Below are 23,676 nucleotides of genomic sequence, written 5' to 3'. Positions count from 1 at the left end.
ATAAACAAATACAAAATATGGTGTGAGATAGTGATAATGCCGTGACTGAAATGTAAAGCAGGATCCAGAGTGATGGCAATCCTTTAGAGAGGGTGGCCGGAAGAGATCTGAGGAGGGGACATTAAACCAGAAATCAGAAAGGATTTTGAGGGAGTGAGCCAAGCGACCATCTGGGTAAGAGACCTCCAGGCAGACGAATACCAAGTTCCCGCCAGCTCCATCTCATAGATTAAAAACTCTGTTTGCCTGAATGGATAAAGAAGATGTGGTACATATATGCAATGGAATACTACTCACCCATAAAAAATGAAATAATGCTGTTTGCATCAACATGGATGGACCTAGAGATTATCATACTAAGTGAAGTAAGTCAGAAAGAGAAAGACAAATACCATATGATATCACTTATACGTAGAATCTAAAATATGACACGAACTTATCTATGAAACAGAAACAGACTAACAGACATAGAGAACAGATTTGTGGTTGCCAAGGGGAAGGGAGGGTAGGGGAGGGATGGGATTAGTAGATGCAAACTATTATGTATACAGTGGATAAACAACAAGGTCCTACTGTATAGCACCGGTAACTATATTCAGTATCCTGTGATAAACCATAATGGGAAAGAATATGAAAAAGAATATGTATATTTATGTATAACAGAGTCACTTGGCTGTACACCAGAAACTAACACAACATTGTAAATCAACTATATTTCAATAAAATAAATAAAAAAAATAAAATATCATTGGGAAAAAAAAAAAAGAAGTTCATGGACTGGATATGTAGTTCTCCAAAATACTGTGATCTGACTTTGAACTGGGAATGCTGGTTGTTTATTGTCTTCTAGGGTGTTAAATCTTGATCTTTCTTTTAGTCCAGATTGATACCATGTTCCCTATTACTCTGCTTATATCACTAGCTTAACTAAGGTTTTGATCTTGTGTTAATGTTTTTGGGTTTTTTGCATCAGAAAAGTCCTTTTATAACCCAGACCCCAACCGCTGGGAGGAAGCACTGCTCCAGAGAATGTTCAAAATAGAAAAAACTACTCTAGTTCTAGAGAGTGTAGGCATTTTCCAGCAAGTGAAAGTTCATAAGGAGCTGCTGAGCAGGGAGGGGAAGTAGGAAGATGTCCTGAAACATGTCTTTATGGTTTAACATCATTCTGTTTCAAATGAATTATAATAACAGCAGATACATTTTTCCAAGTCCAACTATAAAAATATGTTTCAGGGAAATAAGAATGGTTTTGGGGTTATCCATTTTTTGGCTTCTATTACTATAAAGCATTGAGAACTGCCTTTGGTAGTCACTAAACGAGAAAATTGCTGTGAACAGTTATTCACAGAACTCTTATCAAATATGTCTATTATCTCTTATAAATGTTTAGAAGATTTCAGAAGTGTCTATCTGAAATCTAAACAACTGGAAAATTCAGATTATCCTTTTTATTCTTATGTGTTCATAGGAGAAAAGTATTTCTAATAGAAAGAGGTAACAGATAAAGATGACTTTAAATAAAACACCAAGGGAAGTAAGGTAAATTTCAATCATGTAAGATTCTGTTAAATCTCTTATACTGTCTATAAATCCACATAACTCTTAATGATTGTTGAAGCCTATAGTATGATTACCGGCAGTAAAATGACTTTGGAATAACGAAGAATTAAATCACGGTCAGCACAGCTTTAGTGTTATGTAAATTCCTTATTGCTTTTCACGTCTCTGGAATTGGTAATGGAAACTTGGCTCACTGGAACCATCAAAGAAATAAAGCAGTGAACGCTCAACCCGTTCCCAGTTACCATTTCTAGTATGCATTTACTGTACTTGTCTTACTTTGGGGTTTTTCTCTTGAGGGAATTAGGATTAGTAAAAATATCTATACAATCATATAATGAAAGAACCTGGACAGTCTATCTGCTTTTGTTTCTAAGCAATTCTTTCCTCTGTACTTTTACCTAACGAAGATGACTCCATTTTTCACACCATTTCAATATACTTTATACATACATCCAAATTCTAGTTGTTGAGTTAATATAAAAGACATAGAAAACCTGAATTTATCCAGAGGATTTATATTATGATACAGTAGCCCTTTCACTGAAAACTTTTCAGTAGTATTAACTAATTATGGTTGAGAAGAGAAATAGATTTCTTCTTTTGCATTGCTGAAGACCGATCACCTTTGACTTATCTCAGCAGTCTAGAATTAGAAATTTTTCTGTGGAAAAATGGATACCAGGAGCCTTGCATGTCTGTTATTTATGTGGTGTTTGACTTATGTTTTCCAAGCTGTAGTAGTTCCTAATTGAAGCACTTCTCATCACCACCAAGCAACTCTAGAAAATGTAGCATCTTTTTTTTTTTCTTTGCGGTATGCAGGCCTCTCACTGTCGTGGCCTCTCCCGTTGCGGAGCACAGGCTCCAGATGCGCAGGCTCAGCGGCCATGGCTCACGGGCCCAGCCGCTCCGCGGCATGTGGGATCTTCCCGGACTGGGGCACAAACCCGTGTCCCCTGCATCGGCAGGCGGACTCTCAACCACTGCGCCACCAGGGAAGCCCGAAAATGTAGCATCTTTTAATTTGCAAACTCAGAGTTGCCCATATATGGAGATGTTAGGCGAGTTGTGTGGCAACCACGTGCCACAGGCATCTAAGGATGTGGTATCACTGGAATGAACCCTCCCATTTCATTGATGACATGTGTTATATATTATTATGTTTCTGGCCTCTAGATTTTAATTTCTTGGTGACAAGATCTATATTTGGGGGAAAGAATTGTCTGAGTGAATGTTTTGTATGTAACAATCATTTAGATTAAATGATATTTTCCATGCAAATCTAAATAAGATGCAGACACTGGGTGCCAAGGATTTTTGTGTGACTCAAGTGTAAGAATAACAGAGGAGCCTGTTCTGTGTTGGTGGTGAGAAAGCATCTCTTGGAGGCTAACACATATACATGCTAGAATCCAGGCTCGGATAAATGTACTGGTTGAACATCGATGACCCAGAACTATTGCCAACAACCAGATTGTATCCCTGCAATCTATGGGGGGACTCGGAAATACTCAACTGTTATGATTGTATGAGAACCATAGACAGTGAAGCATTCTGCCTCATTACAGGTTTTTCTGTTAGAAAATGGGGCTGTCTCAAATCCTTTGTCTCAACCCTGTCCAAACTTGGAAATTATCCTTCATATATTTTTTTCTTATCCCTTTTTTTTGGCTTATGCAAGCAGCAGTGTAATAAAAGTTCCTAGATTCTCAGAATGAAAACCCAAATTAATTTCTGCCTGGAAGGTGCCACTCTAGAAAAAATGTTCCTTCATTGCCTACTCAAAAATGTACTATTTCAGTACCACCCTCTTGTCCATATACTAATTTCATCTATGGATAAGATAATGAATTTTAAAAAGCATTTCACCTTTCACAATGTACAAATAATATTGGTTACCACTGGCTCCATGGTAACTGTGGTCTGCGCATAGGACCGTGAAGTCATCCTTTACATATTTTCCTTTTCTTTATTTGTTTGCCTTTCAATCCTGTAGGTATTCCCACAGTTTATGCTCTTTGCTTAGAGCTTAAAGTTTTATCTCATCCCATCTTATTTCCATTTCCCTTTCTCTTGGTTTACACCCTGAGACACTGGGAGAAAGGAAAATTCTTTGCCAGATTCTTAGGCCTTTGCTTGAGGCAAAGCTCCACGAACACCCACGAAGCAAAGACCACTGTTCTGAAGAGAAAGTAGACAGTTGTTCTTGCAAATCCTTGTTGCTTGTTGTAGGGATTTAGACGTGAGAAACAGCAGTTAAGCTGGAGAGGGTAAATCATAACAGTGGCAGGAGGATCCTTTGGTACAACTGCTTGTGGTCAGTGTGAGGAATGAGTGCGTGGGCAGTTTTATTGGAGGACAAATTAAATGAGAAGCCAAACTCAGGAGAAGACACAGAAAAGGAGTAACACCTCGTTGAAAATGATCATTTGTCAATAATTTGTTTCCCTAATTATCTCAAACGTAGCTGCTTTTTGTGGATTTTGAATTACAATTTTCTATTCAGATTGATGCAGGAATGGATAAAATGGTGCTTCCTCTCTAGATAAGAGCTTTTCTTAAAATGAAGCTGTAAAAATCCTCCTCCTAAGCTCTTTTCACAAGCATTACGAAAGCAAAGCTAAAAAGTCCTTGGTTTGAGGGTAGGGTTAGGACACTAATTTAAATGTTTTCATATAGTCTTTGTATCCTCACCTGCAATGCCCTTTATTGTAGAGATTGATAACCTTTCTTCCTCATTATTGTAAGAGTTAGTGCCTACTGGTGCGGTAGTTGGTAGGACTTACTGTGCTCTAGAAGGACCTGATTAGGATATTGTTAGAGCTACCGACAGCTCACCTGCAGTGTGTCATTTGAAAGCACTTTCTGAGAAAAGTAAACTTTCAATTCTAAAATCTGTCATTTTGAAATGTGTCTGCACTATTTTAACTTTATCTGCAAGGAAATAGCTGGAGCAAGGCTATTGATTCCCATCCTTAGTACTCTTCCTGCCACATTTTCAGTCTGGTTGTGGCCAACTGGATATAACAGCTGTCTCCCGAGGTGGCGTGTGTGTTGACTTAAGGACTTTTCTCGTGCCAGGAAACAATGTCATGAGAACCATCCATGGGGTGGGAGAATTGATGACCCAGATGGTGCTCAGCAGAGGTTCCATCTTCCCCATGAGTGTGCCTGACATCCAGCCCAGCCTGCATCCCAGCAAGCAGGGGAGCCCCGCCGAGCACGAGGATGTCACTGTCATGGACACCAAGCTGAAGATTATTGAGATTTTACAGGTACAGGGCCTAATGGAAGGGAAGTGACAAAACACCTAACTGTGCCTATTGGTTTAACTTCTTACACATTTTGTTCCAGATCATTGTGTAAATATTCTGAAGTGGTATTGATCTAATTTTATGTCTTTTACATGAATGATAAGCCTGGTAAGAAATCTCACACTGACACTATTTAACATATTAATTACATGTGTGAATTCTCACTAAATATAATATATTAATGATGGTACCTAACAAATGTGGAGCGCTTTGAGGTTGACATAACTTCTTTCATGTGTATTTTCTCATTTAGCATTGACCCTGATTAAATTTTACCTTTATTTAAGAAGGATTTCAGAGTAGGCAAAGTTAAGATTGAATTCCAACTGTTTTTCTATTTTTAATTGAATTAGACATATGATTCTACGTATACAGATTTATCGTAGTAAGAAACTCAAATAAAATTTTATTTTTGTTGACAAAAATGTTAATAATTGTTTTTAGTATTTTATGTAAGTGACTATCTCTCTTGATTTCGTTTCTAAGAGGCTAGGAATAATATATATATTTTAAAATTAACCTAGTCTAATACCTATCTCTATGAATTTCAAGGGGGTAAATTACTATTTCATGACCAATGGTTTAGTGGATAAATTCCCCATTACTGTAGCTAGGAATTCTTAGCCTTTTTTTTTAAGTTTGGAAAGTAGTTTTATGATCCTTTAATTATAGCATTTATTCCAGATTCGAAGAATGGAGTCTGGAGTTTTTGAGGATCTATTAAAATTCTGGAAACAGTTTACTAAGTCTTTCATCATCATTTAATGTAGACTGAGCTACCAGAAGTGGGTTAGTAGTCCTGGAAGGGTCTGTACATTTTTATTTAAAGTAATTAGATTTATAATCATAAAAGATTTCACAGTTCCTCCAGGAGTTCCAAAGGCCGAATCCTGAGAAATATTGGCAGGCCTCCCAACCCTGTGTTCGTGACCCGGAGAAATCACTCAGTTGTCCTGTTCTTAACCTGTGGAAAGTGTTGAGCACCTGACCTGTGGGTAATGGGCCTCCAGCTTAGCCTCCTTCTCCTCATAGGAGAGCCTCTGAAATACGTGTCCTCATTTTAGCCCAATGACAGTTCAGAAAAGCAGCATTTACAAAACAGTCCCTAACAGCTAAAACACGATGAGATGGAGATACTGTGGCAGGGCAGGCTAGCGCTGACTTGCTTTTGCTGCCTCTTTGGGTTCTTTATGTATTTCTTGTTGAACCTCTGTTCTTGCTCTGATTTTTGTGCCTCCGTGTCTGAGTCTGATGGGCTGTGTCTGTGTTCCCATGTGCTGCTCCTGAATGTTTCTTTCTTAGAACTTCCCTTCAAGAATTTCTTTGTAGCCACGTTCCTTAAGCAAGTTTCCTGCTTTCTGCCATCTCTTCCTCCTCTCAGGCTCTTCCTTTCTTTTCCCCATCATTTCTTGTATTTCTTTTAGTCTTTTTATGTCTCTCTTATTCTCCCCCTCTATCTGTCTTCAGCTCTTTCTCAACTCTCTTTCTCTGACTTTCTTTTTATTCTTCCCTTTCCGCCCTTCTCTTCTACCTTCCATTCTTTTTCATAATTAAATATAGTAGAGAATGATAGTTTGAATTTTGGCTCTATTTATAAAATATAATTCATTGAACGCTAATCTTCACCTAAAAGCTAATAAATGTTTCATTAATTCATGTTTTAATAATCTGTTCTTTACATAAGTTTGTTTAAAAAACACCTTTCTTTTTATGCACCCACAGCCTAGCTTCTGCTCCCACCCTCTGCTCGGGGCTGCCAAATCCACTGGCTCTTTCTCAGCCCTCTTCTCCCACAATCTGTCTCCTGCTTTGAAAATCCCCATATTAACTGGAATCAGTTCAGCCAGTATGTGTTACAGTGCTCACTGCATATTAATAAAAGAGTCTCTCTGGTGTTTACTTTTCCTCCTGGATTATATGCTCTTCAAAGGCAGGTTTTATATCCTCGGTACCTTTTCTGTACACTTGGCTTCCTCAGTAGCTGGCTCAACACGTTTGTTGAATTTGATGGAACATAGCTAACATAGAGCATGGTTGCTGCCCACGAGGAGCATAAAGGTCTAGCAGAGGAGGAGAAGGGGAAAAGGGAGAGGGAGAGAGAGCGAGAGTGAGAGAGAGAGAGAGGGAGGGAGGGAGGGAGGGAGGGAGGGAGGTTGATTCAACTTTGGACCTGTAGGTGTAAATAATGTGTTGGGTGAGCAAAGAGGAGAAAAATTGATTCGGACTGGGGAGCTAGGGAAAGCTTCATTTCAAAAGGGATTTAAATAGGACCTTGGAGGATATCTCAAAAGCTGGTTATTATGGGGTGGAGGAGAAGAATATTCAAGGTAAAGTGAACAACGGAAATGAATGTGCGGAGGCAAGAGAGAAACTGCAGGCATTCCAGCTTGTGCTGTCAGGATGAGAAGAGTGGAACAGAGAGTGAGAGAAAGGGGGCAGCAGGAGGGGGGCGCGGGGGAGGGGTCTGATATGATGGCGGTGTAGCTAGAGCTAGGGGGAGAAGATACCACCAAATACCAAGTTTTCTTGGAACTTGCCTGGCCATTACTGTTTGCTGGAACAATGAGAGTCTCTCAAGAGACTGTAGGGGACACAGATAATAATTATACTGGGAGCGAAGGCCAACCCAGGCCTCTCCCAGGCAAACTGGGATGGAAGGTCACCCTGTATAAGTACAGCTCTCTGTTGTTTCCCGTCTCCACTCATGTCGGTGGCACACACTTTTTCCTTCTCTGATCTCCACTGCATTCTATACCACGTGAGGTAGCCCTCCTTAATTTCCTAATTATTTTAACAATTCTGTATCTTGTTTTCCCAACTCAATCACTGGCGTCTTGAGGACTCTGGGCTTCAGGCATTTGCATTCTTCTCAGTGCCGAGCACAGACGGGAACCTTATTGACACTTAGTTTCTGTCAATACGTCCATTAAGGAGAACAAGGACAAAAACACAGACCCAAGGAAAAACAGGCACTAAGGAGGCACATCCCTGGTATATTAGATGCTATTACTTAAGCTATCCTTTTGTAGCCTAGATCCAGGATTCATTGTGGTGTAGCCAGAATCCACACTATTGCAGCTGAAATCTTGCCTTTCTGTGCCTGAATGAGGGTCACAGCTCCAGTACTTTCCTTGCAGAGCCGGTGAAAACTCTGCAAAGTGCTTGGGAAATTATGTCATTGTTACCTCTTCATCCAGACCCAGGAGATACCTCTACTTGGAATATTCTGAGAGTAATCATGGAGAGTCAGGTTTTCTTCTTTCCAAAAACTGTTCAGGGATTTTACTGACATTGGCTAATGGAAATGCATCACTTTTCTTAGTGTTATGACTGATTATCATGTAAGCAACAGAAGTGATACGAGTTTACCAATAAAGTTTCTAACTAGTTCATGTGACATGTTGATAGTACTGTGGCTCTTGGTGTCCTGTAATGAATTTTTAAACACCATGCTGATGAAAGAAACTTATGTTGTTTTTAATGTTTCTTGTAGTTTATCCTGAGTGTCAGACTGGATTATAGGATCTCATATATGCTGTCAATATATAAGAAGGAATTTGGGGAGAACAATGGAAATGCTGAAACGTCTACCAATGGCTCTCCCGATACATTGCTGCCATCAGGTATCACCTCTGTGACAATATTTCCTCTTTGGATGGTGTTTTCCTGAGAACCTGAAAGTTCCTTTTATGTTTTAAAACAAGAAGTATTCCTATGAGACAAAAATGTCAAAATAATCTCCACCAATAAAATGAAGGAACTGAGATAGAAATTAAATAACTTGCCTAGAACGGCAGCGAGGATGTTTGCTGCTACTGGTGCTCAGTCCTTTGAATGCAGTTTTTCTGGTAATCTTCACAACTCTGTGAAGTCCAGGTACTGTGTTCTTTTTTGTTTGTTTGTTTTTTTAACATCTTTGTTGGAGTATATTTGCTTTACAATGGTGTGTTAGTTTCTGTTTTATAAAAAGGGAATCAGCTATACATATACATATATCCCCATATCCCCTCCCTCTTGTGTCTCCCTCCCTCCCACCCTCCCTATCCCACCCCTCTAGGTGTTCACAAAGCACCGAGCTGATCTCCCTGTACTATGCGGCTGCTTCCCACTAGCTATCGGTTTTACATTTGGTAGTGTATATATGTCCATGCCACTTTCTCACTTCCCCTTCCCCCTCCCCGTGTCCTCAGGTCCATTCTCTAGTAGGTCTGCATCTTTATTTCCATCCTACCCCTAGATTCTTCATGACCATTTTTTTTTTTTTTTTTAGATTCCACATATATGTGTTAGCATACAGTATTTGTTTTCCTCTTTCTGACTTACTTCACTCTGTATGACAGACTCTAGGTCCATCCACCTCACTACAAATAGCTCAATTTCATTTCTTTTTATGACTGAGTAATATTCTATTGGATATATGTGCCACATCTTCTTTATCCATTCATCTGTCAATGGACACTATGGCTGCTTCCATGTCCTGGCTATTGTAAATAGAGCTGCAATGAACACTGTGGTACATGACTCTTTTTGAAGTATGGTTTTCTCAGGGTATATGCCCAGTAGTGGGATTGCTGGGCTGTAGGGTAATTCTATTTGTAGTTTTTTAAGGAGCCTCCATACTGTTCTCCATAGTGGCTGTACCAATTCACATTCTCACCAACAGTGCAAGAGGGTCCCCTTTTCTCCACACCCTCTCCAGCATTTATTGTTTGTAGATTTTTTGATGATGGTTCTGACTGGTGTGAGATGATATCTCATTGTAGTTTTGATTTGCATTTCTCTAATGATTAATGATGTTGAACATTCTTTCATGTGCTTGTTGGTAATCTGTATATCTTCTTTGGAGAAATGTCTATTTAGGTCTTCTGTCCATTTTTGGATTGGGTTGTTTGTTTTTTTGATATTGAGCTTCATGAGCTGCTTGTACATTTTGGAGATTAATCCTTTGTCAGGTGCTTCATTTGCAAATATTTTCTCCCATTCTGAGGGTTGTCTTTTGGTCTTGTTTATGGTTTCCTTTGCTGTGCAAAAGCTTTGAAGTTTCATTAGTTCCCATTTGTTTATTTTTGTTTTTATTTCCATTTCTCTGGAGGGAGGTCAAAAAGGATCTTGCTGTGATTTATGTCATAGAATGTTCTACCTATGTTTTCCTCTAAGTGTTTTATAGTGTCTGGTCTTACATTTAGGTCTTTAATCCATTTTGAGTTTATTTTTGTGTATGGTGTTAGGAGTGTTCTAATTTCATTCTTTTACATGTAGCTGTCCAGTTTTCCCAGCACAACTTATTGAAGAGGCTGTCTTTTCTCCATTGTATATTCTTACCTCCTTTATCAAAGATAAGCTGACCATATGTGCATGGGTTTATTTCTGGGCTTTCTATCCTGTTCCATTGATCTATATTTCTGTTTTTGTGCCAGTACCATGTTGTCTTGATTACTGTAGCTTTGTAGTATAGTATGAAATCTGGGAGTCTGATTCCTCCAGCTCCGTTTTTCTTTCTCAAGATTGCTTTGGCTGTTCGGAGTCTTTTGTGTTTCCATACAAATTGTGACTTTTTTTGTTTAGTTCTGTGAAAAATGCCAGTGGTAGTTTGATAGGGATTGCATTGAATCTATAGATTGCTTTGGGTACTATAGTCATTTTCACAATGTTGATTCTTCCAATCCAAGAACATGGTATATCTCTCCATCTGTTGGTATCATCTTTAATTTCTTTCATCAGTGTCTTAAAGTTTTCTGCATACAGGTCTTTTGTTTCCTTAGGTAGATTTTTTCCTAGGTATTTTATTCTTTTTGTTGCAATGGTAGATGGGAGCGTTTCCTAAATTTCTCTTTCAGATTTTTCATCATTAGTGTATAGGAATGCCAGAGATTTCTGTGCATTAATTTTGTATCCTGCTACTTTACCAAATTCTTTGATTAACTCTAGTAGTTTTCTGGTAGCATCTTTAGGATTCTCTATGTATAGTATCATGTCATCTGTGAATAGTGACAGCTTTTCTTCTTCTTTTCTGATTTGGACTCCTTTTATTTCTTTTTCTTCTCTGATTGCTGTGGCTAAAACTTCCAAAACTATGTTGAATAAGAGTGGTGAGAGTGGGCAACCGTGTCTTGTTCCTGATCTTAGTGGAAATGGTTTCAGTTTTTCACCATTGAGAACGATGTTGGCTGTGGGTTTGTCATCTATGGCCTTTATTTTGTTGAGGTAAGTTCCCTCTATGCCTACTTTCTGGAGGGTTTTTATCATAAATGTGTGCTGAATTTTGTCAAAAGCTTTTTCTGCATCTATAGAGATGATCATATGTTTTTTCTCCTTCAGTTTGTTAGTATGGTTTATCACATTGACTGATTTGCGTATATTGAAGGATCCTTGCATCCCTGGGATAAACCCCGCTTGATCATGGTGTATGATCCTTTTAATGTGCTGTTGGATTCTGTTTGCTAGTATTTTGTTGAGGATTTTTGCATCTATGTTCATCAGTGATATTGGCCTGTAGTTTTCTTTCTTTGTGATAGCTTTGTCTGGTTTTGGTATCAGAGTGATGTGGCCTCATAGAATGAGTCTGGGAGTGTTCCTCGCTCTGCTATATTTTGGAAGAGTTTGAGAAGGATAGGTGTTAGCTCTTCTCTAAATGTTTGATAGAATTCGCCTGTGAAGCCATTTGGTCCTGGGCTTTTGTCTGTTGGAAGATTTTTAATTACAGTCTCAATTTCAGTGCTTTTGATTGGTCTGTTTATATTTTCTGTTTCTTCCTGGTTCAGTTTTGGAAGGTTGTGCTTTTCTAAGAATCTGTCCATTTTTCCAGGTTGTCCATTTTATTGGCATAGAGTTGCTTGTAGTAATCTCTCATGATCCTTTGTATTTCTGCAGTGTCAGTTGTTACATCTCCTTTTTCATTTGTAATTCTATTGATTTGAGCCTTCTCTCTTTTTTTCTTGATGAGTCTGGCTAATGGTTTATCAATTTTGTTTATCTTCTCAAAGAACCAGCTTTTAGTTTCAGAGTCTGAATCTTTTACGCATTATGCTCTTTTGGTGAAAATCCAAGGTTTTTTGGTTTTCTTTTTTTGACTTGGATCAAAGAATAGTGCGAAATGCTGCTCTCAGGAGGAAAGGTATTTTGTAGGAATCACCCCGCTCAAGAAAAAAGACGTGGCATTCCCCACAATGGTCTGGATGTGGGTGTTGGCTTTATTGTGTGTGTGTATGCATGCGTTCATTCTCTATTTCCTTGCATGGTTGTAAATTGGTAGTATATTTCAGTTTTTCACATTTAAAATGTGTAAGAATGAAGCCACTCTATCTGTGAGTGTGGGAGCATAATGACATAAGAGCATAAAATTTATTGTAAAAATTTTGTGACTCTGGAAAGTACCTTATGAAACCTAAGGTATATTAAATTACCATTTTTCTGGATAGATCAGGCCAGTCATGGCAAGTTGGAAACTATGTTGTATTGAAGAATTAGCCAGTTAACAGAATTCTTTTGCTGGGGCAGGATTTGTACACAGATATGATACTTTCTTTTAACCACAACCACTGTGATAACATCAGGAAGCCTCCTCTTCTTTGTGCATCTATCGATTTGATAGGAATGAGTCAATGATTATAAGTGTGTAGTTAATGTAGATGCTCAACCAAATGTCCTGCTGTCCGACTCATCGGTACCATCCAAAGGCAGCATGCCTCTATGGAAGGGGTTAAGCTGTCCTGAGCTAGAAGTCTCCTTGGAACATTTGCAACAGTGTTGGTTTTTTTATGCTTCCCAGAACTGTAGAACTCCAAAGGGCTATTTCCAGGAATGTTAGGGCAGAACCAGAAAGTCTTGCTGGCAGTTGCATTGACACTAGCATAAGAATTATTGGCTTTCAGAAGCCAGACTTCTGGAAACAGGAGCTCTAAGTGTCAGTAAAAGTGTGGGAGGGAAAGTCTAGGGGCATCCCCAGAAAACCAGTTCTCTCTGATTTACCTGATCTCTTAAATTGGTTGTATTCATTAGAGGTAGCATTCTGGGAAGAATTCTTTTTGCCTTTTTATGTCTTGCTCTGTTTTCTTTTCATACTTTTGGAGGTGAGAAATAAATTGTGTACTTATCGTAGATATTTTCAAAATGTTATTGTTGGAGATGAGTGAAGAATCATGATTGGTTCACATTAAAAAAAAAAAGAAATCAAATACCCTGTCCCAGAAGAAGAAGGGACGGATTTATAGAAGTAAGCTTAGGTTAAAAGATCATGTTTGGAAGTACCATGTAGTAACAAGGTTCCTTATAGGTATACTGTGATTCTTTAAAAAATATTATCCTTCCATGTCATTACCCATTTAAATTAAATGTGTGTATATAGGTGTATGTGTAGCTGATATATGTATATACACACACATACATACTTATATAGATGTGGAAAGTTTGTAAATGGTCCTTTCTGATCTTTTAAATGTATCTTTGACTATAACAATATATATTTTAAAATGTAAACTTCAATTTAACATATTGACCGATAAGGGGAACTGTATTGTGACTTCTTTAAAGTGTTAATTGACTTTTGGTGGCATAAAGAAATTAAGACAAAAGTATTTTTAGGTAAGCTAATATTATCATAAATATTGGGACTCCTGATTATAAAATGATAAAGAATGGATTTTACCATTTGTCTTTGCAGCTGTTGTTCCTGACATAGATGAAATTGCAGCTCAGGCAGAAACTATGTTTGCTGGAAGGTACAGTAACATTTATGTGTCTTTTTCTTGTAAATAAGATTTTACTTAGAATTTTATTGACACTTTATCGTTCACTTCGCTATATCTATTTAATTTTAGATCCTTTATCGTTGCCAACATAATTTCTGCCATAAATGAAGCTGCTAATTTACTGTAGAAGAGAAAGCATAGCTTTTCTTTAGGTCAGGTAAAAAAAAGACAGGAGACATGAGTTCAGTGTATTGAACTTTCCCCTGAATTCTTTGCTTTTCTTTCCTCAAATAATGATAGCACACGAACGCCCTTTAAGTTTCCTGGTATGAATATTGCTTCCTCTTGCAAAACGTTGCTTCCCCAAATCTGAGAAATTGGAGGCAAGAAAGTAACTTCTTTCAACGTTATCATTAACTTTATAAGTGAGAAATAACGCTATTTTCTGCCAATTGGAAGTATCCATGATTAAAGAAAATGAAACATCTCTGACATGACTATTCTCCTTTGCTGTCAGGTGCCCTGCTACTCACTGTTTTTAGGTTGTTTCTTTTTTTCCCATAAATGAAAGTAATAGTCAAAAAGAAAAGTCAAAACCGTAAAATGTCTGAGCTACAAATTATTGAGTTTCTGGCATTCATTTTTATCATAGATTTGCCATGAGTACCTAAACAAATTTCTGTACTAAGGCACTGCATTTTCTTTGGTTAGAAAGAAAGACAAGAATGAGGAATCAGGGGAACCCAAAAGGATTTTTATCTCTAGTGAACATTTGGTTTAAGTTTGTTTTTATATTGTTTTGCCAGTTTTTGCTGTTGTTATTGTTGCTGTGTTTTCCTATTCAAGTATTTCATTATTCCCGAGAAGAGAGAATAAACCAGTGTATGATTTTCATCTTAAAATAAGTGGACTTTTTATCAGGGGAATCTTGCTCAGAGTCCGGATACACCAAACTCGCAGAGTTGCTCTGGTGATGCCTGTGTGCCTGTGTGCACGAGCACTGCCTTCCCCGTGCCTCACCACCTGTCGTGGAGAGGTTTTTGGACTCTGGGGAAGTTCAGTCCTTGATGTACATCCAGCCAAGTATGTCTTCTCAATAAACGCTTCAGGATTGATTCAGATTCTATCTTTTGTCTTTGCCTAGATGACCAAATCATCCCGGTTTGCCTGCTACTTTCCCAGTGCAATGACTCAAAGTCGCCTATCTTGGGAACCCCCTCAGTCTTGGACAAACTGGGACTTAGGTCACCCCTACTGTCATGGACAAACACAAGTTTTCTCTATGTTTTGTTTCCTCATTAGTTACCTGAGGCCAAAAAAGAGTAAACATTTCTTCCTTTATACTTTCCAGTTTTTTTTGGCGGGGTGGGTGGGTGATAACTGAGGATGTACACACAATTTTAACCACTTCTGACTAAATTTTATGTAAATATAAGTTATTTTAGAATAATTCTTGGTTTTATAGAAAGGAAAAAAATCCAGTTCAACTTGATGATGAAGGAGGCAGGACATTTTTACGGGTCCTCATTCATCTGATCATGCATGACTACCCTCCTTTGCTATCAGGAGCCCTGCAGCTGCTGTTCAAGCACTTCAGCCAGAGAGCGGAAGTTTTACAGGCATTTAAACAGGTGAGATTCAGTAGCCCTCAGTAGTTCCATAGCAGAGGATCTGAAAATATTGTTTATAACATCCAACCTGACTTCATGGTTGCAGAGTTAATGAGACTGTGCAGCTTTCCCTGGGAACACTTTCTATTTTTAAAGATAGATATGGCCTTGTCTTAGGCCAAGACTTGATCTATTTTAGAAAGAGATCCCCACAAGTGATTTTTCAGTTAATATCTTTAATGTAAATGACAGGCACTAAAATTTAGGAGGGCACTGGGAGATAAAACCATATTAGGAATTTTGTTGCCAGAGCTGTTATTTTGACCCCAGATTTTACTGGTAAATTTGGGTAATGCACTGAAATAAATGTCGTGATTGAAAAAATGTAGAAATCCAAAAGAAAGGAATTGTGATGGAGCTAATCTTTTTCTTTGTTGTCTTTGAATGATATCAATCTTGAGACCATTAATGAGAAATATCTCAGGGCTTACATGTATTTCACTAATATTTATTTAATAGAGCATTGATCTTCATTAGGAAGTTTTACAAGGGTATGTTACAATATGAAATAATTAAAAGAGTAATTATGTAAATACAGATAATTATTCATATATTTGTAAATGTCACACAATACATATACATTTAGGTTTAGACTGTATCACTGTTTTCTTCCACTTGTTTTTATGCTTCTACCTCTTTTCAAATAGAGAGAGTCTCAGAAAAATTAACTTTAGCAGTAAAATTAGAGTTAGGGTATCTCTTATTTTAAATTACTCTTTAACACTTTAAAAAGCTTTGCTAGGGCTCACTTTTTTATATGTATAATTCTTCATAACACGTGAATATATTGAGTAGAGTTCACAGATACTTTCAGGGGAATTTTCATGATCAATATACATCTAAAATATGTAAAATATATGTAAATATTTATAAAATATTCATAAATATTCTAGAAATACTAAACTTCAACTGAGGGGCAAATATATTAAAAAGACTTGGGATTTTTGACATAAATGAAATAGGAATAAAGGAAATTCCATAAGTAAGTTAAGTAAACTAAGGATTGCAATTCTGTTTCCAGGTACAGTTACTGGTGTCCAATCAGGACGTAGATAACTACAAGCAAATCAAGGCAGACCTAGACCAGCTTCGACTAACTGTAGAAAAATCCGAGTTATGGGTTGAGAAGAGCAGCAGCTATGAGAATGGAGAAATGGGTGAAAATCAAGTAAAAGGTGGTGAAGAGCCAATTGAGGTCTGTTTTCAAGATCTATTTTGAAATAATCCAAACAATATCTTTTAAATCAGCATAAAATTTCCATTTGCCAAGTCAAATATCTGCATAAATTTGTACTTTGGTTAATTCTTGTCAATTGCTCTCACTTGTTACCTCATCTGACTACTTTTTCACTCTTCCTCCTTCCCACTGTAAATCCTATAAGCCAGGAATCAGGACAGTAGGAGGGAGTGAGGTGGAGAAAAAGAGGAATAGGTCCTAAGCTGAGACCTGTACAGAGAGGGGAATTTTTGTTTCTACCATTCATGGTGGCTTTTTATTGGCAACCTATAAATCATTCCTTTTATTATTGAATAACCTTATAAATATGTAAAAATACCCAATGGATGGACAATATGCTTTATTACCAACATGAAAATCCCCCAAATCTGTTTCATCTACAGAATAGTAAGACACTGATCATAAATCCTCTGTTATATTGGTTTTAATTTTCAGTAGGTTAATTAGTTGCTGTTTTCAGATTTCACTAAATACTAAATAAACCATAAAAATTTTTAAGCAGTGTTTTAGTAGACTAGTGCCAACAGTATAAAGATAATGTATTGAGTTTCTTAAATACCTCTCTAGTGTTTTATTTAGTTGTTATTTTATTTTATTTTATTTAACATCTTTATTGGAGTATAATTGTTTTACATTGTTGTCTTAGTTGCTGCTGTATAACAAAGTGAATCAGCTATATGTATACATAATCCCCATATCCCCTCCCTCTTGCGTCTCCCTCCCACCCTCCCTATCCCACCCCTCTAGGTGGACACAAAGCACCACACTGATTTCCCTGTGCTATGTGGCTTCCCACTAGCTATCTACCTTACATTTGGTAGTGTATATATGTCCATGACACTCTCTCACTTTGTCCCAGCTATCCTTCCCCCTCCCCATGTCCTCAAGCCCATTCTCTGCATCTGCGTCTTTATTCCTGTTCTGCCCCTAGGTTCTTCAGAACCATTTTTTTTTTTTTTTTTATGTTCCAGGTATAGGATGTTCACGTACAGTATTTGTATTTCTCTTTCTGACTTACCTCACTCTGTGTGACAGACTCTAGGTCCAACCACCTCACTACAAATAACCCAATTTGGTTTCTTTCTGTGGCTGAGTAATATTCCATTGTATATATATGCCACATCTTCTTTATCCATTCATCTGTCGATGGACACTTAGGTTGCTTCCACGTCCTGGCTATTGTAAATAGAGCTGCAGTGAACATTGTGGTACATGACTCTTTTTGAGTTATGGTTTTCTCAGGGTGTATGCCAGGTATTGGGATTGCAGGGATGTATGGTAGTTCTATTTTTAGTTTTTGAAGAAACCTGCATACTATTCTCCATAGTGGCTGTGTCAATTTACATTCCCACCAACAGTGCAAGAGGGTTCCCTTTTTTCCACACCCTCTCCAGCATTTATCATTTGTAGATTGTTTGATGATGGCCATTCTGACTGGTGTGAGATGATATCTCATTGTAGTTTTGATTTGCATTTCTCTAATGATTAAAGATGTTGAGCATTCTTTCATGTGCTTGTTGGCAGTCTGTATATCTTCTTTGAAGAAATGTCTATTTAGGTCTTCTGCTCATTTTTGGATTGGGTTGTTTGTTTTTTTGATATTGAGCTTAATGAGCTGCTTGTAAATTTTGGAGATTAATCTATTGTCAGTTGCTTCATTTGCAAATATTTTCTCCCATTCTGAGGGTTGTCTTTTGGTCTCGTTTATGGTTTCCTTTGCTGTGCAAAAGCTTTGAAGTTTCATTAGGTCCCATTTCTTTATTTTTGTTTTTATTTCCATTTTTGTAGGAAGTGGGTCAAAAAGGATTTTGCTGTGATTTGTCATAGAGTGTTCTGCCTATGTTTTCCTCTAAGAGTTTTTATAGTGTCTGGGCTTACATTTAGGTCTTTAATTCCATTTTGAGCTTATTTTTGTGTATGGTGTTAGGGAGTATTCTAATTTGATTCTTTTACATGTAGCTGTCCAATTTTCCCAGCACCACTTATTGAAGAGGCTGTCTTTACTCCATTGTATATTCTTGCCTCCTTTATTAAAGATAAGGTGACCATACGTGTGCTGATTTATCTCTGGGTTTTGTACCCTGTTCCATTGATCTATACTTCTGTTTTTGTGGCAGTACCATACTGTCCTGATTACTGTAGCTTTGAACTATAGTCTGAGGTCCCAGAGCCTGACTCCTCCAGCTCCGTTTTTCTTTCTCAAGATTGCTTTGGCTATTCGGGGTCTTTTGTGTTTCCATACAAATTGTGAAATTTTTTGTTCTAGTTCTGTGAAAAATGCCAATGGTAGTTTTATAGGGATCACATTGAATCTGTAGATTGCTTTGGGTAGTATAGTCATTTTCACAATGTTGATTCTTCCAGTCCAAAAACATAGTATATCTCTCCATCTGTTGGTATCATTTTTAATTTCTTTCATCAGTGTATTATAGTTTTCTGCATAAAGGTCTTTAGTCTCCCTAGATAGGTTTATTGCTAGGTATTATATTATTTTTGTTGCAGTTGTAAATGGGAGTGTTTCCTTAATTTCTCTTTCAGATTTTTCATCATTAGTGTATAGGAATGCAAGAGATTTCTGTGCATTAATTTTGTATCCTGCAACTTGACCAAATTCATTGATTAGCTCTAGTAGTTTTCTGGTGGCATTTTTAGGATTTTCTATGTATAGTGTCATGTCATCTGCAAACAGTGACAGTTTTACTTCTTGTTTTCCAATTTGTGTTCCTTTTATTTCTTTTTCTTCTCTGATTGCTGTGGCTAGGACTTCCAAAACTATGTCGAATAATAGTGGTGAGGGTGGATATCCTTGTCTTATTCCTGATCTTAGAGAAAATGCTTTCAGTTTTTCACCATGGAGAATGATGTTTGCTGTGGGTTTGTCGTATATGGCCTTATTATGTTGAGGTAGGTTTCCTCTATGCCCACTTTCTGGAGAGATTTTATCATAATTGTGTTTTGAATTTTGTCGAAAGCTTTTTCTGCATCTATTGAGGTGATCATATAGTTTTTATTCTTCAATTTGTTAATATGGTGTATCACATTGATTGATTTGTGTATATGGACGGATCCTTGCATCCCTGGGATAAATCCCAGTTGATCATGGTGTATGATCCTTTTAATGTGTTGTTGGATTCTGTTTGCTAGTATTTTGTTGAGTCTTTTTTCGTCTATATTCATGAGTGTTATTGGTCTGTAATTTTCTTTTTTTGTAGTATCTTTGTCTGGTTTTGGTATCAGGGTGATGGTGGCCTCACAGAATGAGTTTGGGAGTGTTCCTTCCTCTGCAATTTTTTGGAAGAGTTTGAGAAGGATGTGTGTTAGCTCTTCTCTAAATGTTTGATAGAATTCACCTGTGAATCCATCTGGTCCTGGACTTTTGTTTGTTTGAAGATTTTTATCACAGTTTCAATTTCATTACTTGTGATTGGTGTGTTCATATTTTCTGTTTCTTCCTGGTTCAGTCTTTGAAGGTTATACGTTCCTAAGAATTTGTCCATTTCTTCCAGGTTGTCCATTTTTGGGGCATAGAGTTGCTTGTAGTAGTCTCTTAGGATGCTTTGTATTTCTATGGCGTTTTTTGTAATTTCTCCTTTTTCATTTCTAATATTATTCGAGTTCTCTCCCTCTTTTTCTTGATGAGTCTGGCTAATGGTTTATCAATTTTGTTTATCTTATCAAAGAACCAGGATTTAGTTTTATTATCTCTGCTATTGTTTTCTTTGTTTCTGTTTCATTTATTTCTGATCTGATCTTTATGATATCGTTCCTTCTGCTAACTTTGGGTTTTGTTTGTTCTTCTTTCTCTGGTTCCTTTAGGTGTACGGTTAGATTGTTTATTTGAGATTTGTCTTGTTTCTTGAGGTAGACTTGTATGCCATAAACTTCCCTCTTAGAACTGCTTTTGCTGAATCCCATAGGTTTTGGATCATCGTGTTTTCATTGTCATTTGTCTCAGGTACTTTTTGATTTCTTCAGTGATCTCTTGGTTATTCAGTAACGTATTGTTTAGCCTCCATGTGTTTGTGTTTTTTATGTTTTTTTCCCTGTAATTTCTAATCTCATAGTGCTGTTGTCAGAAAAGATGCTTGATATGATTTCCATTTTCTTAAATTTACTGAGGCTTGATTTGTGACCCAAGATGTGATCTGTCCTGCAGAATGTTCCGTGCACACTTGAGAAGAAAGTGTAATCTGCTGTTTTTGGATGGGATGTCCTATAAATATCAGTTAAATCTATCTGGTCTGTTGTCTCATTTAAAGCTTCTGTTTCCTTATTAATTTTCTGTTTGGATGATCTGTCCATTGGTGTATGTGAGGTGTTAAAGTCTCCCACTATTACTGTGTTACTGTCGATTTCCTCTTTTAGAGCTGTTAGCAGTTGCCTTATGTATTGAGGTGCTCCTATGTTGGGTGCATATATATTTATAATTGTTATATCTTCTTCTTGGATTGATCCCCTGATCATTATGTAGTGTCCTTCCTTGTCTCTTGTAACATTCTTTATTTTAAAATCTCTTTTATCTGATATGAATATTGCTCCTCCAGCTTTCTTTTGATTTCCATTTGCATGGAATATCTTTTTCCATCCCCTCACTTTCAGTCTGTATGTTTCCCTACATCTGACGTGGGTTTGTTGTAGACAGCATATATATGGGTCCTGTTTTTGTATCCATTCAGTAAGCCTGCGTCTTTTGGTTGGAGCATTTAATCCATTCACATTTAAGGTAATTATTGATATGTATGTTCCTATGACCATTTTCTTAATTGTTTTGGGTTTGTTTTTGTAGGTCCTTTTCTTCTCTTGTGTTTGCCACTTAGAGAAGTTCCTTTAGCATTTGTTGTAGAGCTCGTTTGGTGGTCCTGAATTCTCTTAGCTTTTGCTTGTCTGTAAAGCTTTTGATTTCTTCATCGAATCTGATTGAGATCCTTGCTGGTTAGAGTAATCTTGGATGTAGTTTCTCCCTTTCATCACTTTAAGTATATTATGCCACTCCCTTCCAGCTTGTAGAGTATCTGCTGATGAGAAATCAGCTGTTAACCTTATGGAAGTTCCCTTGTTTGTTATTTGTCATTTTTCCCTTTTGCTTTCAATAGTTTTTCTTTGTTTTTAAATTTTGCCAATTTGATTACTATGTGTCTCGGCATGTTTCTCCTTGGGTTTATCCTGTATGAGACTCTGTGCTTCCTGGACTTGGGTGGCTATTTCCTTTCCCATGTTAGGGATGTTTTCGACTACAATCTCTTCAGATATTTTCTCTGGTCCTTTCTCTCTCTCTTCTTCTGGGACCCCTATATTGCGAATTTTGTTGCGTTTAATGTTGTCCCAGAGGTCTCTCAGGCTGTCTTCATTTCTTTTCATCCTTTTTTCTTTACTCTGTTCCATAGCAGTGAATTCCACCATTCTGTCTGCCAGGTCACTTATCTGTTCTTCTGCCTCCGTTATTCTGTTATTGATTCTTTCTAGTGTGTTTTTCATTTCAGTTATTGTATTGTTCATCTCTGTTTGTTTGTTCTTTAATTCTTCTGGGTCTTTGTTAAACATTTCTTGCATCTTCTTGATATTTGCCTCCATTTTTTTTCTGAGGTCCTGGATCATGTTCAGTATCATTATTCTGAATTCTTTTTCTGGAAGGTTGCCTATGTCCACTTCATTTAGTTGTTTTTCTGGGGTTTTGTCTTGTTCCTTCATCTGGTACATAGCCCTCTGCCTTTTCAGCTTGTCTCTCTTTCTGTGAATGTGGTTTTTGTTCCACAGGCTGCAGGATTTTAATTCTTCTTGCTTCTGCTGTCTGCCCTTTGGTGGATGAGGCTATCTAAGAGGCTTGTGTCGGTACAGTTTTTTTCCTGTAATTGATATCTAGTCTCATAGCATTGTGGTTGGAAAAGATACTTGATAAGATGTCAGTTTTCTTAAATTTACAAAGGCTTGATTTGTGACCTAAGATATAATCTATCCTGGAGAATGTTCCATGAGCACTTGAGAGGAAAGTTTATTCTGTTGTTTTTGGATGGAATGTCCTATAAATATCAATTAAGTCCATCTTGTTTAATGTGTCATTTAAAGCTTGTGTTTCATTATTTATTTTCATTTTGGTTGATCTGTCCATTGGTGAAAGAGGGGTTTTAAGTCCCCTACTATTATTGTGTTACTGTCGATTTCCTCTTTTAGAGCTGTTAGCAGTTGCCTTATGTATTGAGGTGCTCCTATGTTTGATGCATAAATATTTATAATTGTTATATCTTCTTCTTGGATTGATCCCTTGATCATTATGTAGTGTTCTTCTTTGTCTCTTGTGATTGTCTTTATTTTAAAGTCTATTTTGTCTGATATGAGAATTGCTACTCCAGCTTTGTTTTGATTTCCATTTGCATGGAATATCTTTTACCATCCCCTCACTTTCAGTCTGTGCATGTCCCTAGGTCTGAAGTGGGCCTGTTGTAGACAGCATATATAAGGGTCTTGTTTTTGTATCCATTCAGCCAGTGTATATCTTTTGGTTGGAGTATTTTACCCATTTATATTTTAGATAGTTATTGATATGTATATTCCTCTTTCCATTTTCTTAGTTGTTTTGGGCTTGTGATTATAGATCTCTTCCTTCTATTGTGTTTCCTGCATAGAGAAGTTCCTTTAGCATTTGCTGTAAAGCTCGTTTGGTGGTGCTGAATTCTCTTAGCTTTTGCTTGTCTTTAAAGGTTTTAATTTCTCTGTCGAATCTGAATGAGATCCTTTCTGGGTAGAGTAATCTTGGTTGTAATTTTTTCCCTTTCATCACTTTAAATATGTCCTGCCACTCCCTTCTGGGTTGCAGAGTTTCTGCTGAAAGATCAGCTGTTAACATTATGGGGATTCCCTTGTAATTTATTTGTTGTTTTTCTGTTACCGCTTTTAGTATTTTTTCTTTGTGTTTAATTTTTGATAGTTTGATTAATATGTGTCTTGCCGTGTTTCTCATTGCATTTATCCTGTATGGGACTCTCTGCGGTTCCTGGACTTGACTGACTATTTCCTTTCCCATATTAGGGAAGTTTTCAAGTATAATCTCTTCAGATATTTTCTCAGTCCCTTTTTTTCCCTCTTCTTTTTCTGGGACCTCTATAATTCGAATGTTCATGCGTTTAATGTTTTTCCCAGAGGTCTCTGAGACTGTCCTCAATTATTTTCATTGTTTTTTCTTTATTCTGCTCTGTGGTAGTTATTTC

The 23,676-nt window shown here is 37.2% G+C and overlaps 1 protein-coding gene across 3 annotated transcripts in view; it reads left to right on the top strand.

Moving 5' to 3' along the window:
* ITPR2 (inositol 1,4,5-trisphosphate receptor type 2) overlaps positions 1-23,676 on the top strand; it is a 523,758-nt gene that overhangs the window by 204,103 nt on the left and 295,979 nt on the right. For all 3 annotated transcript variants that reach the window (XR_004483814.2, XM_033430221.2, XM_004270904.3), the window contains 5 exons: positions 4,648-4,841; positions 8,374-8,503; positions 13,540-13,597; positions 15,033-15,198; positions 16,259-16,432. Coding sequence is in view for 2 of the 3 variants with exons in the window: in XM_033430221.2 (XP_033286112.1) it covers positions 4,648-4,841; positions 8,374-8,503; positions 13,540-13,597; positions 15,033-15,198; positions 16,259-16,432 (722 nt within the window). In the remaining variant the exon portion in view is untranslated. The remainder of the gene's footprint in view (positions 1-4,647; positions 4,842-8,373; positions 8,504-13,539; positions 13,598-15,032; positions 15,199-16,258; positions 16,433-23,676) is intronic.

Source organism: Orcinus orca, chromosome 11, assembly GCF_937001465.1.
Source record: "Orcinus orca chromosome 11, mOrcOrc1.1, whole genome shotgun sequence".
Lineage (NCBI taxonomy): Eukaryota > Metazoa > Chordata > Mammalia > Artiodactyla > Delphinidae > Orcinus > Orcinus orca.
Note: the sequence above shows the minus strand (reverse complement) of the source record. Positions and strands in the feature narration are given on the sequence as shown.